The 17,715-nt window shown below is 44.7% G+C and overlaps 1 protein-coding gene across 1 annotated transcript in view; it reads right to left on the bottom strand.

Moving 5' to 3' along the window:
* Positions 1-651: 651 nt before the first annotated feature.
* LOC135259308 (ADAMTS-like protein 1) overlaps positions 652-17,715 on the bottom strand; it is a 100,539-nt gene continuing 83,475 nt past the window's right edge. Inside the window, exons 4-14 of the mRNA XM_064343526.1 lie at positions 16,474-16,519; positions 14,806-15,042; positions 13,889-14,015; positions 12,828-12,902; positions 11,159-11,316; positions 5,087-5,198; positions 4,542-4,680; positions 4,070-4,120; positions 2,991-3,195; positions 1,059-1,206; positions 652-740 (exon numbers count right to left, since the gene is read on the bottom strand). Coding sequence (XP_064199596.1) covers positions 652-740; positions 1,059-1,206; positions 2,991-3,195; positions 4,070-4,120; positions 4,542-4,680; positions 5,087-5,198; positions 11,159-11,316; positions 12,828-12,902; positions 13,889-14,015; positions 14,806-15,042; positions 16,474-16,519 — 1,387 coding nt within the window. The remainder of the gene's footprint in view (positions 741-1,058; positions 1,207-2,990; positions 3,196-4,069; positions 4,121-4,541; positions 4,681-5,086; positions 5,199-11,158; positions 11,317-12,827; positions 12,903-13,888; positions 14,016-14,805; positions 15,043-16,473; positions 16,520-17,715) is intronic.

The following is a 17,715-nucleotide window of genomic DNA, read 5'->3' on the forward strand; positions in this document are numbered from 1 at the left end:
GCGTCTGTTATAAAAGAGCGCCAACACCTAATTGGTCGCGTTTTCACGCATTTGTTGAACCGGTCTTATCTTTGGGATCTCCGCGCTCAATCTTGGATTCTTGATTCCAGCCAGAAGTGTCACGTAACACACATCTGAGAGGTAAGCATGTTTGAGCAAACTCCCTCTGTTGCCGTGTCCGGGCAGTCTGAGAGGAATGAATCCACACATTATCCTCCTGCTGCGTAAACTGTGGTGCGTTTGGCCTGCCAGCTGCCGAGCGAGCTCAGAGTCTGGGCTTCGTTAGGGGCTCAAAGCTTTGGAGAAAGGCAGGAGCGGGCGAGTCGGTGAGTGACGCTTTTGTGTTTGTGTAGCCCAGGTACCAGGAAACCCCGAGCCATGGGGGCTGGGCACAGCAGCTCTGTCCTGAGGAGTGACCCCACTCAGAGGACACGCATGCTCACAGTTCAATGGAGCCCTTTCACTGTATTCTTCCACAGACACATTTACACCCATCCCAAAGGAGATACAGAGTTACAGAGCACTGCCTGACATCACTCACTCTCTCTCTCTCACTCACACACTCACTCACTTTAGCTTACTCGCTAAAATACACACACACACACACACACAGTGTATACAGTACTATGCTGAGCCTCTCTAGGGCTGGACTTACGTGGGTTCTTCAGTCACTGCTGTGTGCTCATCCAACTCCTGGGCCTGCTTGAACCACGGCGGCTTGGCCTCCACAGGAAGCTTCTCTACAATGGAAGAGCATGGATAAGAGATGGCCATCTCATCCCAGCCCAGGGACCTGCTCATCCCAGCCCAGAGACCTGTCAGTGCTTTTCCTTCTCACCCAATCCTACTGACAACATTTTTATTGATTATAAAAGAAGTTGTGAAAAAGCACTCTACTGTGACCTTGTAGCAGGTCCTCTCATTTCTGTGTTTTATGTGTGTGTGTGTGTATGTGTGTGAACTCTAGGTCAATCAGTTCTTAATATGTGAGAGTCATCAGAGGGTGTTCATAGTAAATACCCTAGCCCTCCCCAGCCAAGTAGGAAGGCACTGCTCACCTATAGGTTTGTAGCAGGGCACGGTGACCAGGCACTCCTCCTTGATGTGGGGCTTGGTTTTCGAGTTGCAGCCACCAGCATGCAGACCCCTGTAATCGATGCACAGGACCACCCTATAGCGCAGACCCTGCCCGCACGTCACTGTGCACTGAGGGGGAGAGAGGACAGGTCACATGACAGATTATCATCCAGAGAGAGCAAGTCATCTGACACAAATTAAATGTGAGGATGTGGTACGTGACACCGACCTGTGAGATGTTTTAGTGAGTAGGAGCAGGGAACATTTCCTTATCTATATCCCAAACCGTATACAATATTTCACTTACATTGCCAGCATTGTTCTGAATACCTCTTTGGCTTCAGATCTTTCCAGCCAGAAATATGCACACAACTAAAAGCCAGCACGGATCTCAACAGCATGGGAAATGCTCTTGAGGGTTGTCCTTCCCCTCCTAATCCCTGACAATGTCTTTATTTAAGACTTACTGCAGTGCTCCTGAAAGGACAGGTCTCTAGCCGGGGAGTGAAGGAGAAAATTCCGGCAAATTGGCTGCCTGTAAAGAGTTCTTTTTTCTTGCACCCTTTGCCAAGACAAGCATTTAACAGGAGTTCAGAGTGAGGAATGCAGAAGGTAAACAGAATCCTGGGTTTTTAACAGGCCACAAATCTGGCTCCCCAGTCCCCGGGAGCGCTTGCTGGAGGGAGAAATTAATTTCCTGGTGAAATTAAAATCATAGGGTCCCCGAACGGCCGCTCCCATTTATCTTCGGCCGTTGCCGCGTGTGGGAACATACGGGGCGTCCCGCGGTAACTTATTTCGATGGGGCTTCCACCCCCTTCAGACGGGCAGCCCGATAACCTTTCTGCCTGCGGTGCCGGGGAGACGCTGGGCTCTGTTGACTTTGGGGTTTGAATTAAAGTTCTGTGTGCTTTGGATGTGCCCAAGTGGTTGGGTGGAGCCATTCGCGCTGCTACCGGTAATCATCCAAGGGGTATAAAGTTTAACACGGGTTTATTTTAGCAGTCACATCTTGCACATGTGACGCATGCTGCAGTAACACAGGTCCTTGGACCATCTGCTCTGCAGCCAGGCCAGAAAGATTAATTGCGCCATTTTTCACCCCTTTCAACTAATTAACACATCGTTAAGCTGGGACCACTGCGGCCTGTCGCAGGTAACAGAGATGAACGATCTGCTCGTTGACGTGTGATTACAGGGTCAGTCTGACCAGCGAAAAAATCCAAATTGTTTGGCAGAAAACTAAAAACAATGTTTTTAGTATCAGGACCCACATTTCTCAATCTTGATGCGGGTTCAGGACGGAGTGTAGCACAGTGGGTAAGGAACTAGACTTGTAACCGAAAGGTCACAGGTTCGATTCCCGGGTAGGACACTGCCGTTGTACCCTTGAGCAAGGTACTTAACCTGCATTTCATTTCATATATAATCCAGCTGTATAGAATGGATACAATGTAAAATGCTATGTAAAGTTGTGTAAGTCCTTGTAAGAGCTCTGTAATGACCTTAATGTTAATGTAATGTTCACATCCAGCTAGCTCTCATGTTATTTTGGGATTTACTATAAGAGGCGAAGCAGAAAAGCGCCAGGAAGAAGCTAATGAAGAATGCATTTGTAAGCATTTGTGCAAAAATATTTGCACAAATATTAACCTCAGGACAGCTATTAAAGCTGAAGTAAACATCACAGACACAGTAACTCTTAAATAACAGGGTGGTTGGTACAGGCATATTTTTCTGTTGGTGCCTGTTTATAGTAGATTGTATTTACTGGTTACAGCTCTGTGGTCAAGTGAATTGCTCACTTGTACTTGCAATAAAGAGTACTTTAATGTAAAATGGATGACTGACCTGCTGTGCCAGTTTACACAGCTGGAATTTTATTTGAATTCAACAAGAGGTGAGTGACTCACAGGCGACCACTCCTGTGCAAGCCAGGTAGGGCAGTCGAAGGTGTTGCAGGGCTGCAGGATGGGCATCTTGGGGGAGTACAAGCACTTCCACTCCTCGGTGTGAGTGATGGTGCCCTGCATGTCCTCCTCCACGCAGGAGACGGACCGGCTCTGGACCCCCCCGCCACAGGAGGTGGAACAGGCCGTCCAGGGGCTGCTCTCCCACCTGAGAGGAGAGAGCCAGGTGAGGCACGTGCACTCGCGCCAGCGCTCGCAACCTTTCCAAACACACGTCACCCCCACAGTGCAGGCAGTCCAGTGAAGGTGCATGGAGCACACAGTGGGTGGAGCTATCACATTGAATTGACAATTCTGTGAACCAACCAGAGATTTGCTGATGACTAAAGCAGAGCTTCGATTGGCAGAGATCTCTCTTGGACTTCGCTGTACCATTCGATCAATTATAAGGTTTAAGTGGCCTCCCTTGGCCCTGAGTAGGGTGTGAGTCACATAACAGCAGTTGTGTAAACGTTGCAATGCGAGGTTAGAATTGGCAGAGCTTCTCTGCTTGAGGGTGGCTCCTTGCATAGAAAAAAACTGTAAACATTCTACTTAAATTGAGTCCTATCAAAACTGTAAAAAAGTGCCACCAATCTGTCTACTGAGCAGACTTCCAGAGCAATAAATGTGGTGTAATCTACCATTAAGTGTTTCCCTCCCCTTCAATGAATTCAGAGCATGTTTTGTAAAAGAAATTTCCAGCATAATTACAAACCGCATTGGCACACTTAAAATGCAGTAAATTCCACTGGAAAGTTTCAGTTACAGATACGTCTCTTCCTGCAGACGTCTGTTTCAGTCTCTTATGTGTGATTTTTAGTTACACATTCATCTCGCTATAGCTGTGTACAGAGTTTTGAGGGAACAGGGTTGTGAGAGAATGGGAATTGGCTACTTTCATTTGGGTAGAGGGATGAGAAAAGTAACTTGATGCATTTTATAAGCTGATGGAGGGGAGACTGGAAGGCCCTGCAGGTGAATGCAGGACCTGAAACAGGAGAGAGGCTCTGTGGTCCATGAGATTTCCTTGCCATACATACCGAGGCAGGGGGTGGTACAGGTCGTAGGGCATGATTTGCTTGTAGCCGTCACTGATGGAAATACAAAGGAGAGAGAAAAAAAAGAGTCAAATGAAAACAAAATAATTATATTTTGTGGGAACTGAACAGAGTGCTGATGACAGGAGCTCAGCAGAGGGTCCATTAGACTGTCCCGGGGAGCAGAAGGGGGGTTTAAAGCAGGGCTACTTAACATTGGGTCTGTAGAACCAATACCACACAGTGCTCTTTTAACAGCCTCATGCCATAAATAATGGGGGGATACACGAAAAGAGTATTTGTGAAACTGGATTATGAGGTTACTAATGGTATGGTTGGAATAGACCAGTGAACACATTCACTATGCATTACTAAGGTTCAAAAGCCGCAATGTGCAGTATTGTCTGTTCTGATTAAGTGCACAGACTGTCTCCACCTGCTCACCATGCCGCACTCTGTTGTGAAAGCCACTGACCTGGCTAGACATGGGTCCAGGTTGCACTCCTGCAGTTTGGGTTTGGGCTTGATGTTCTCAGGGTAGTAGTGACAGTACTGGTCCACCACCACCCGATTGCTACGCAGGTCAAAGCATTCTGCTGAAGTCAGCTGATACCCTGCAGCCAATCAAAGCCAAGAGTGCCACTCAGTCAGGAAGCAGTTCAGGTGGATACAAATGAAAGGATGAATGGGCACTTGTGTTGAACAAATTGTGCACAATTAGTACTACAAGCCTTTCAAAAGACTATTAATCACTACTGTGTACTGGTTCATGGATGTAGTAAGAAGACAATTCAATCACCTTCTAAAAGATATAATTTATGAATTCAACTTCCGTAACTGAGAATTTACCCAACAACCTTAAAAGGAGTGAAAGCTGAAAAACTGAAAATTCAAAAGGTTTGAATCACATAAGTCATAAGTCCTGTAAGCCAACAATTGTGAAAGGTGGTAATCAATCATAAATAGTGTGATCATTTAATGAGTAATCTGCAGCAATTAGTGGTGAAGGCAGTCTCTTACCCCCACCGCAAGTCACTGAGCAGGGGAAGAAGTCTGTCTCCCTCCAGCGATGAATAATGGGCTGGTAGAAGATGAACTGAACCACACTGTCTGCCCCTCCAGTGTAATGGATCTGAAAGAACCAATCGGAGGAGAGCACGTTGAAACGCACAACCCCCACACCAGCTTACCGTGTACCCATTAAACCCGATTATGTTGTTCTGTTTTCCACTCGGAAAGAAGGTACATGACAACCAGGGACCAGAAAATTGCTATCTTGAGACAAATCCACTGGAGTCTGAATCTTTTCCAGGGTCCACCAGCTTCTGCATAAGTTGTTTCTAGCTCTCCCGACAGCGGACTGTTTCATATGGGACGCATACAAAGGATGAAGTGAGGTTGATTGACAAGGAATAAAAATGTTATAAGTGCTTTGCAATTCTATCTGAAAGAAAGCTCAAGTTTTATGGTTGCCTGTTCAAAGGGCAATTCCCCCAAGGATATCGATATTGCTTTTCCATTTCCCCACATTGGCTGCTTTGGCCCCGCTAATTTACACAGTCTCGTTCTGGCGAACTCCGAAATCAGTCAAGTTCTCCTAAACGTGCGCACATCTGGCGTCAGACTCCACAGCAGCCTGTTTGGGAGGCCATGGGTTCAGGATCAGAGCTTTCTCTAGGGCTTCAGAAGTGGGTAGAGCCCGTGAAAGATTTCGAGAGGGAGAGAGAGAGGGAGAGCATGCCGAGTGCACTCGCGGTCCGTTGTTACTGACACATAACTTCAATTCGGGGAAGAGCGTCCGGCATCTACCCCTCCCCAGACACTGCCAATGAGCCCAGCTCAACTCGTATCAAACGACGGGCCATGCTATTGCTGGGGGGGGGGGGGGGGGTTGGACATGTGCGGGCAGATTGGATCCATTTTGCAGCGGACCTCAAAGTCAGGTTTTTAATTGAGCTAATGGAGGCCGATGATGAAAGTCCTTCCACGAGGACAGCTTAAACGCTCCTCCGTCGCGTCGTTTCGTCAGCGTGCAGTGATGAGCGCCGCCGCCGCGAATTCCGCCCGCGACTGAGCGCGCGCATCACTTGTTTTAAACTTAACTGTTCCGTCGCACGTCAATCGCATTTTCAGACAGGCAACATCGCGGAAACAACGGGTCCTATTTAGAGGGCATTAGCGTGGGATTAAAGAGGTGCCAGGCAGCTCACTACATGTGCTGACATAAAACGTGAATGACAAGGATTCTCTATAAAAAAGATCCTTGGGATGAGAACAGTGAAATTGAGGGTATTGGATTACCGCAAAGTAATCCCAATCAAAATTAGCCCTCCATTCCATACTAATAGACATTTTCATTTTGGCATTCTTTTATTAAATGTGGAAAATCTACAAGATGACTCATGACTGCACAGTTAAAGAATTTACAAGCATTAGAGTACCCTGTAGCAGGCATATCCCCCACAGCAGCTAGCAAAAACATTTTTAAGTGCCAGAATGGTTCTTTGAAACAATGGAATCTCTACAGCCCCAAACAGGATATAGAAGTCCAGGCAAAGATTTGGAATTTAAATCATCTATCAAAATAAGCACAGCATCAGTACCCATGCTTGACTGACCCCAATGAGTTTTTGACACCTAGCAGCAGTACATAGAAAGCAACTGGAAGCTAAAACATGCAGATGTACTGTAAACTTTGTAGTGCACCTTATGTTTTGTGGAGAAATAGAAGAAGTGCTCTTTAGATGTGAGAATAGAACCTTAACAGGGAAAATACATAAAGCTGATTTGGAATTCTGGGGGCTTGGTGGACTGATTTTGATACGTTCACCCTCCACCAACCCAGTCATGGACAAGACATGCAGCTGCCCATACTGTATGTAACACATAAGACTGTGTGTCCCAATTCTCCCAAAAAATGTCAAAATATCTGCATACCACCCAGATGTTGATACATTTTTAGATATAAGTCAGCACAAGTAAACTGAGCACCGAGCAACCTGGGACTATGGTCCTGCAGAGGAGAAGGAATCCTGTATGCAGAGGGCTTTCCTGGCACCCCCTGCCTCATAGACAGCCAACTGTTCCCCCAAAATAGAGTGTACCCCCTCTTTCGTATTTACCACCCTTTCTCTGGTATGGCTGGAGGCACTAAATCCTCCTAGGTCCATTCACCTTTAATGGAGTGCATCGGGAAGGTGCCATGGGAACCAGAGAACTTCAATTCTCTTGTTTCTTTGAGCCTAAGTCTGCAAAGAATCTCTTTTGTGTGAAAACAGGGTGTTTTAATTGTGTCCAAAAATTAACCTGCTCTGTTAGTCACATTCCTCCAAATTGACAATGTGTTTCGCTTTGGACTACATCCATTTCAGCTTAGCTGGCTCGCTCTGGAAAAGCCCATCACAGCCAGGCCTTTGCCAGGGAGCAAAGAGAAAATGCATGCATGCTAGCTCTCCATCTCCTGGTGCCACAGCTTGTGTTACTGGATGACACAGTGGCATTTTGAGCACAAGCATGCATTCATTATAATGCGGTCCATCTCTTACAAGTGCTGTAATTGGGTTTATGTCTAAGAACTGAAAACATCTGAACGAGCTGCAGAATACATCATAGGGTTTGGCTGGGACAAACACAGTGTCAAAATTATGCCTGCTCTCAGAGCACTGTTCCACAGGGAGACCAGATGCGAGCTGCCTGTTGCCAGCACCTCAGCTAAATGAGGTGAGACTGAGAACGACTTTTATATTGAGGGAAAAAAACTACAGGAATATCGACCTTAAGTATTAGTAAAGATTGTCAATGGTGAACCACAGACTGGAGTCACTAAAAGAAACAGTTTGAGCCTGGTCGACTCAAATAGCGGCCTACAACACAAACCTTAAAACATCCTCTGATATATGGTATAATGGCCTGAGTCCTCGCACGATTAGCAAATGAAGTGGAACCCTGCGCATTCAAACTGAATAAAAAATATTTCCACGCCCGACACTGTTCATCTCATTCAACTGGAACTAAAATATCTTCGGCGTTTCTTTTCTAATAAAAGAAAAAACACACTGAACTTTGACACATATTCTCATACTCATTCACAACGGAACAAACGTCTGGTGATTTTAAAAAATAAGTTTTCCACTTAGTTTCACTGGTGCAAATCTGTGACAAAGAACTGGCAGGCTGCCTCTCTTCATATTAGAGATTTCTGTCTTTACAGCTTCTCTTGTTTCGTTCTCCAACATTCCTATTTATTTTTTATTCTCACTTGTTTGGAGGGGGATGTTTTTACTGGCCTTTCCCTTGTGCTGCCTATATCATTTCTAATGTCCACGGCTCTCCACAAATCTCTGCCCGAGCGCAATTGCCTCAACATTTTTTCACCAGCTCCTCGGAGCTCAGGGAAAACTCTTCTAAATTGGCGTGAGCCATTTTCCAGGGGGTTAATTATCATTTGGAACAGTTTAGAGTGAGAAATGTATATGCTGGTTAACTATGTCCAAATCAACACACAGAGGGATTCTGGGACTGCTGAGGGGAAAACAATCGTCCACAGCCCATTTCACACTTGCACTAAAGACCGAGCGGAGGCCATCTCACTGGCACAGACCCTCACACGTGGGGGAGCGCCGGTGGAGTTGGAGTACATCTAGATATCTGCACATAATGATCCCGGCAGTTATTCACAGATTTTGCGAGCCAAGTTTGTGCGCTCATAGACAACCGCGTTGTTTATCGCCACTTAGCTGCAAGAATCAATTAATCAACGGTCTGCGTTTCCTGCTTCTGGCCATTTGCGTGCAGAGCGCAAACCACAAGGGCCAAGTCTGAGGTAATTGCACCAACGGTGGCAGCTAGGAAACAAGCATTGCATGTAAGGAAATGGTACTGGAGAACTGAACCACAAAGCAGCCACAGGCAGAGCATGATCCCTGTAACTGACAAGGGCTGCTAGGGCTACTTAAGTTCATATCACACAGAGGAAATAGGAAAGCCACTTGAAGAACAGGGAACTGAAATTTCGCTCGAGGCTGAAAGGAGGCAGCTGAGATACCCCAAACACAGAGGCTGGCTATGTCAGACAACACAGGTCAAGCGTGACACGCAATGAGATGTGCCTCTGACCTCTGACCTTTGTAAGGTCTCTCGCTGAACTGCATCACTAAGAACAGGGCCTCCATTCAGAGCCAGCACAAGGCCACAGCAACATAATGAAAAATAAGGCCGGGTCAATAGCACTGTTGCCAGCGCAGCCAGCTACCAAGTAGCTGCTCAACACTACTAGGGTTAAGGTACCAGTCTCCACATGTCCCACAAGCACATGGGGGAGCAGCAAGGACAAACGCGGCAATTGACTCCTGGAAGGGGAACAAACCCCCCAAAATCCAACAAGGTCCTCACTCTTCTGTGGCTCTTCTGAAGTTGTCCAATCAGATCGCTTGTAAAACGGCCGCAGACTGAAGCTCCTGCTTCTCATCAGCTCAAAGGGACGAGGCCCTGGTGGCTGGACTGTAATGACTTAACAGCCTTCCTGCCCGAGACCCTGCACTCATAATTTTGCAAAGGGACACTGTCTGCACTTGTAGTGCCAATATGCTTTCCATTATGAAGAGCAGGGAAGAGATGCACAGGGAGGAGATAAATGAAAAATAGTCCACTCCCAGGAGAACAGAGGAAAGGATGGGCCAGCGTCTCCCACCACCATTGATTACTGGGGTCCTTGAAACAGGCTTTTGGCCGGAGATCAGAGGCATGGAGGAGACATTAATAAGCATGAAAACGTGGATCCTCTCCATGATTTATACACTGAGAGGAGCAGCCAGGCCAACCCGGGAGCTGGAGGGGGCTCAAAGTGATGTGTCACACAATGATGGTTCAGACACTGCAATATCTAATGTTTTAGGCCCCTGACCCAGATCACTGTGATAGCAACCATAAAAATATACAGGACCAAAGTGCCCTCCACGGCATGATCAGGCCAGACCACGGGGACCCATGTGAGCCTCCATGTCACTGGAGTTCAACCTCCTGGGCCTCCTGACATGGACATGGAAGGTAGCCAATCAATGCAGAGCACTGATCCAGTGCTGGATGAGACAAGTAATCCGGTTATGTTTAAATATGCTGAACCATTTAAGATCAGCCTCACTGACCTCTCCTAACCTACCATAACCTCTCATAACATTTCCGATTGAATGTCTACAGTCTTTACCATTTTTTACTTGCAACCAGCAATGGACCAGATCTATGGCTATGGACTTACTAGCAAAGATAATCCTTTTTGGCACTGCAAATGAGTACTTTAACAACTGAACTTCGTCAGGAATCAGACGAGGACCTCTCATGGTTTTCCTTGCCACCACAGAGGCCTCCAAGTAAAAAGGAAACACTAGAAATTGAACACGAAGGTTTGGCTTTAAAGCATTACACAACTACTTTAAAATGCCTGGCTTGTCCAAAAAAAAGCCGACCAATGAGCAGCCAGCTTTCTTGTCACATTGATAAGGAACGCTAATGTTTCCCTGATGTGCTAAAAGCTTTTTGCAGCCAGTGTTTCTGCAGTAGATCACTGACGTCTTAATGACAGATACTGCAGGGAGGTTCAGGAAACATCCCAAATTTCCTTTCCTGATGCAGTGGGTTTTGATATTTCTGGATCCCACGCCAACACCTGGCCCCCACCCATGTGAGAGTTCAGCCTGCTATGCAAAAGAACCCAGGTCTCCAGCAGGAGATGTGTTCTCATGCATTCCTGAGAGCTATATCAGCAAGACCAGCTCACTGGTTCTTTTAACGAGACCTGACTGACACATGTACATTGGTACTAGGTGTGGAGCAAACTCTAAGTGGGTTTTCTCTGTTCTTAATTCCTTGGCTCTCTTTGAAATGTATTTTATGCATTGCCTGTAAATCTTTCTCCATTTCCTTTAGCCCCAATATTCTACAGTATATGCTGTCATACTGCATAGCGATTACTGGCAATTGTTTGGAAAGGGCACTAGGGACACACTGTACCAGAAAGTGGACAACACGAACGGGGTCCCAAAGCGTATGTCACGGCAAGCCTGGCCAAGTTCGGGAGAAGTTAGTAAAAGCTCTTACTTTGATGGTGAAGTCAGCTCCCAGGGGCCCAGTTATTCGCAGGACCTCCTTGTCAGGAAACTTCTGGAAGTCCACAGTGGTGTTTTCTAGGTGGTGAGTCCCAGGCTCACTTAGGCTGTTCTCTCCCTTCACGCCCTGTAGAGTCTTACTCTCTAAGTCTGGCAACGAGGAACAACCGCACATCAATTACCATGACACCACACAGCATATGGTGTTCACACTTTATAATAGTTTGATTTTCACATGTTATTATGCTGGTACAGTTGTTAAACATATGCAAGTGCAGAGTAATTGTAACCAAGTACAATCTAATTGTCAATTCCCATGATTACATACATTTTGTAATTGGATAATGGGTTAGGATTGATTTGCGGTTAGATTTAAGGTTGTCGTGAGGTTAACGGTTTGAGTTGGAGTAAGAATAAAATTAGGGTGTGTATGGGGGGGGGGGGGGGGGGTAATTCAGATAATGTGCGCAATTACACAACTCTGTTCCATGTTTGTTATTACCATGTGGTTCCTCTCTAACAATTATTACTAGTTACCACAGTAATAATGATATTATTACACTAGCATAAGGCCAAATTAAATTGTTACACTGATGCATTGCTGTCAGCATAAAGCACACACAACACTATGGTTAGAGTCAATTTTTTTATGCCAAATAGAACTTTTTATACATTAAAAGTTAATTTATAAGTAATTTTAATGTGACTTTTTCTAGTGTATATACTAATAATATACTAATATATATATATACAGTATCATACAATACAGTTGTAGATCTGGCATATTAAAAGGAAAATACAAATCTCTCCAGTATTCAGGAATTGCAGAACCATTTTTGCATAAGGCTTTTACCATTTTTAGGTTTGATAAAATACCCAAACTTATAAGACTCCTCACTGTCTCAATACAAATGACTGCTTGAATAAAAGAATGTTTATGCCAAGACTTTATATAGAATCACTTTCAGTTACCCCCAGTCATACATATCCTAACGAGCCCACGTGAATTTTCACACAATAATGACGTAACTTCAAACTCATGAATGTGCCTGTCATCACGTACATCCAGATGGTTACTATTTCAGTGCCCTCCATAAGAAAACTGCTGAAATATTTTAATGAGAAATCACCCTGTAATCACTCCTGGGCTTCAGAGGAGATCTACAAATTGGCAGGAAAAAATAGATGGAACATTTGTTATCGATTTCACTCAAACACAAGCTTCCTGCCAAAGCATTTACTTCACAGATAGTATCCCTGAAAGGCCTTGCAGTCATTTCCACAGCGAAGGGAGGAAAACACAATTTCCTCTAATTCTGTCTTGGTTTTCAGCATATGATATTGGAATGTTTGGTGGACCGACTGAATTTAAATGCAAATCTGCAACATATCAATCCCCAAAAACAAATATTTTAAGGTTCTCTGAGACATCTGAAACATAATTTCTTTGCTTGAAAATGGTGGCTGGAGTGTCTGAAAAGACACTGAAAAGGGGTCAAATCTTCATCAAATATGGCCTTAAATATTTGAATTTGTGCAAATTTGTGTTAGAAGTTTAAGAGTAACATGGAGAACACACAGAGGGCCAATGCTAAAAGGAAGTTGGCCCAGAATTTCTGCTCAGTTGTGGAATGAAGCATCCCGGACCTACCAAGACTTACACAAGTGATCGGGCCCTTTCAGGACCAGTCGCACATGGCGGCTGCCGTAGGGGACGACGATGACCGTGTCTTCCGCTGGGGAGACATATAAACAAGGAGGAGAAAGAGAGAGAGAGATAGAGAGAAGGAGAGAGAAAAAGAGAGATAGATAATTACAGTGAATTTACTCAATGAGAAGGCATTGTCAGTGACATGTTCTACAGAATTAAAGAGAGACACACTTCCTTTCGATGGACAAGAGAGATAGATATGGTTGTTAGCAGCAGTCACTTCAGAGCTGCACAGAGCCAGAACAGACTAATGATAAAGCAACCAACGAGCTGGAGTAAATGACCGCACATCATGGCTCTTTCCAAAAGTTTTAGTGAAGCCAGAATCATAGAGCTTTAGTCAGCTAGATGGTGGCTGTGAGGAGAAGCAGCATGCGGGCATAGTGGATTGCTGTTCTCTATGACAGGGTAAACTTGAGCTGCACAAACTCATTTTTTCCATTTGTAACACGTTTGGCTTCTGAAATCCTTTATGCAGTGTGCTTTCTTCTGTTATATTCCCCTATGTCCAGCACAAAGCAAAGACATTTGAAAAGGATGTAATGTGTCTGCCAGCAAACTCAAAACTAAAAAGTGACATATAATATCTGAGAAACCATTACTTAAGTTTGGCTTGTAATAACTGGTCCAGTGTGCAGGAATCTCTACTCTTCTAAAGTCACTGCCAGCTAATCCCAAATAAAACACAGTCAAATAAACACTGCTGGGTGGTCAAAGCCGCCATTTTGGCTCTTACTGGTCCAGTTTAGTTGTAATAAATAGTGGTGGGATGCTCTCATTTAAGCACTGTTGTTCTGAACCTTTAGCCAATGGTTGACACTAGAACTACTTGAGTAGACAAAAATGTGGTAAATGGGTCAGAGAGGCAAAGGTAGCAGTTTTCCCTGAATGATGCAGATCTTGTGTTTGTGCCCCCCAGCAGCAGATGACAAAATGGCTCCCCCAATGGGGCATTTCATGACATCATCAGTATGAGCAAGCAAAGGCTGAGCAGAGTGATGCATCACTCACTTTTGCCTGCGGAATGCTGGGATTTGTAGTGCCCTCGCACCAGCCTGCAGGAGGAGCCGTCCCCGTTGCACACTCCGCAGTTGTCCTCTTTCGCTGTGCTCCCCAGTTCAAGGTCACAGCCAACAATCTGAAGGGCAGAAAAGAGAGGCTGGCTGGACGTTTTTGCTTGGCAGCAGGGGGTGTGACCCTTGCCTGGTAAAACAGACTTCTACTGACTCCTTGTGTTGGTGCACGTGGTAATTAAAGCTCCCCTCCAGCACAGGATTTTGAGGGGGGGCGGGCGGGGGGCTTATACCCTTTGGCTGCACTACACTTCTGTTCCTTTCCCCAGTAGAGTCATTGGCCATGTGCTGAACTTATTCTGCTCAATATGTTTTCAAGCAAAACGAATGGTAATGTTCCGTAGTATTGGCTAATATTTGCGTTTTCCATGCAGTTCAGCTGATCTGACCTATAACATCACCTGCTAGCAGAGAGTACTATCCTAGGAATTTTGTTCTCTGCACAGCATGACACTCGATGTCCCCTTCATAGTCCCATATATTTTCCATGAGGTGATTGACACAAAGCTTGGAAAGACTCACAGAGAAGAAGTATCTGGTATGTCAATCTGCCGGAAATACCACCTTTTCAACTTTTGAATACATTTGATAAGCAGACGCCCGTATCTCAGCCAGGTTGAGCCACCGTATATCTCTTGATCTCTTATCCACTGAAGGATTCAAACAGGACAAATTCAAGATAAGGGAGTTAAATCATCTTGAGCAAAGGTGACCACCTACAGGAATTAACCCACCCACCTCTGACTGAATGGAGTAGCCTCCTGAATGCAATAGCCCCTACCCCAATGCCATGCTTCTACCCAATCACGGTGGTGGGGGTGTGGTCCTGAGAGTCTGAAGGCGGTACCCACTCACCTGGCAGATCCCACTGATGCACATGTCCAAGGACTCGGTGTAGCAGCGGGTGCCGTCCAGCACCTTGGGCGCGAGCTCCAACACCAGGCCGGTGCCCTTGGCCTTGCACTTGAGGGCACAGGGGTTCTCAGGGTCATTGTCCAGGGGAAGCCACTCGTGGTACTGGCCCTGGTAACGCACGTCCACGTGGGCAGAACACTGCTGCGCGCGGAAGTCACCAGACCCGGGGGGGCAATCCTGGTGGGGGGAGGGGCAGAGCTGAGGCTAAGAGCTGGCAGGTGCAGCCCATCAAGGGTCAACTGCTCTGGCACTTAACTTCCTCTCAGCCTAGTTCAAAGGACAGCTGTCACTGGACACCAGATTAAGGACGTCACTGTCAATGTGAATTCCAAAAAGTAAAAATATACAAATACTAGGCGGTGTCCCACAAGCCAATATGATCAAAACAACTATGATACAATACTAATTCACTTTCAGTAAGTTGACAGGTAAGAAATAGGTATCACATTAGAGGATGAAAATAATTTAAATTAAGTCTAGACAACCCTGACTGTGTAGTTCCAGAGACGCTGCTGGTTTTTTCTCCACCCAAACCCATAACAGTATAACTGGATTAATTATTCAGCTTAATGTTTGCAGAGGATCATGTGCTGGAGTTACTGAAGGCTTCACCATTCAAACTCAGATTTGGATAGTCTCAGGTTCTACATAAAGAGAACAAATTACATCAGTAAGTTCAGAGGGGATAAAATGTATCGCCTCACTGGCATTGTTTACTAGCCAGTTAAAACTAGAAGGGACAAAGACAGTTGAAATCCTTTATCATTGGAAGCCCTTGTCCATAATGAGAAGCGTAGAAATATTATACTGTACTGGCTGTGTTACACAGGATTATCTCAGAGGAAGCCTACTTTGTGTAATTTAGTCAAGCAAAACCAGTGTTCTGATAAAAAACAAAAACACTATTCTTCTTGGCATTGAGAGAGAGAGAGAGACAGAGAGAGAGAGAGAGTGAGAGCAAGTATGAAGCAGTAAAAAAACTTGAACTGTAATGTGGCAACATTATTTTCATTCATCCCTGCTAAATTATTCAGAGAACTAGGTAACAATTCCCTACTCTGTATGGGTCCAGTTTGCCACATGGTGCAATGGACGTAAACTGTTCATAAAGTGTTTTGGGATTTATTTATTTTTTAGTACAAATGACCTTCTGTTGTTTCAAAACAAAGTGAACACTGAACATAGTATTCCAAATTCTTTAAAACACAGGACGTACTGTAACTGAAACGTCAACATGTTTTTTTTTTCTACAGGGTATCCTGTAATCCTGGAGTAAAAACCTGGCACAGGAAACAATGTTCTGAGATGCATTTAGGAGTCAGGGAGCAATGATTTACATAGATGTTGGAAAAGTATTATCAAATAATTCCACTATTGGTATTAACATCAAAGATAGGAACAGGAAATATTCCATTATACTGTACATTATATTACATATTACATGTATTGGAGTGCATTTGAAATGTAATACCTCAGAAGGGGAAGTCCATCACTAAACGGCCCATAAAAAAACAAAACCCAACGTCCTCTTATATCCATAGCAAGACATATACTTATCAAGCACGCGCAGGCAAAGCCAAACATACCCAAAATGAATAGCATACCCACCACATTGCTGCATGTTTTGTATTTGATATTCTGTCCTTCACAGGTTCTGCAGAAAAAAAGGAAAAGGGAAAAAGCTTTAAGCCATCTGACCTCTAGCACACCACTTAATCCCTCAAACACACCTTGAAACTCACCACTTCTACATTGCCGGCTGTTTAAAAAAAGGTCCTGTCTTTGATCTCAAATATGCTCTCTTTTCAATGTAATGCTTAGTAAGCTAATTACACACTAAGGCAAGGTATCTGACATGATATGCACTGATATGTTGAACATTGTTTGATATTTTACCAACTCATCAAACCATGGTATATTTATGCTTTCATGGTGATGAAATGTGACAGATAATTACTCCGATAATTATGGGCAGTGGAGGCAGATTACATTAAGTGAGTCTTTAACTTAACATATGTGAAATTTTTGTGTCACAAAATCTTAACTAATCTTGTACAGTGAGATGTAAAATAGCCAAATTGTAAATAATGGGAGGATGATGAGTCATTAAGCTCCTTTCCAAGTATTTTTCTGAAATTGTTTTCTAAAGAGCACCTTGAAAAGCAGATGGCATGGCGGGACCGTTAGAGACAGAGCATTTTCAGACACGAAGAGCAGCCAAGGAAAGCAGAGTTACATTCACAGAGAGAGGCAGGTAACGACAGACAAGATCTACCTGTAAGACAATATGCCCCGTATTCATTGTATTCATTTGCCAGAGCGGGAACGTACAAAGGCCCGCCAGAAATTCCCATAAAGCCGCATCGGAAAAAGAAAGCGAGCCGTGGCTGGAAGCGTGCGGCGCTTGTGCCGTGTCAGGGCCAGGACCGGATCGCGGAAACCCAATCAGGAAGGTGAACATGAATTCATCATGACATCATACGTTTGGACAAGGGGGCCATTGGCATTCCAGAATTCCCAAGCCAATGCGTAACTTCTGAACAGTGACCAACATACACAGCTACCACGAGCGTGTTCCTTCCTGTATCTGATACTCAAGGCACTTTTAATCCATAAAACTGGCATATTAATGACTCCCCAGTTGGTTGAAAATTTGATGAAAAAAATACCTCAGATGTAGAGCTGATCTAAAATCCTTAAACAAAAAAACTTTTAAAGAAAGATCCCACACAAGGAATACCGATATATCTATCAGACTGGATTTACCTCAAACTGCCTGATCTAATACATGCAATTAATCATGCTAATACTCATATTCTTGTCACCTAAAAGAATCATATTGCAAATTTA

Source organism: Anguilla rostrata, chromosome 7, assembly GCF_018555375.3.
Source record: "Anguilla rostrata isolate EN2019 chromosome 7, ASM1855537v3, whole genome shotgun sequence".
In the NCBI taxonomy this organism is placed as follows: domain Eukaryota; kingdom Metazoa; phylum Chordata; class Actinopteri; order Anguilliformes; family Anguillidae; genus Anguilla; species Anguilla rostrata.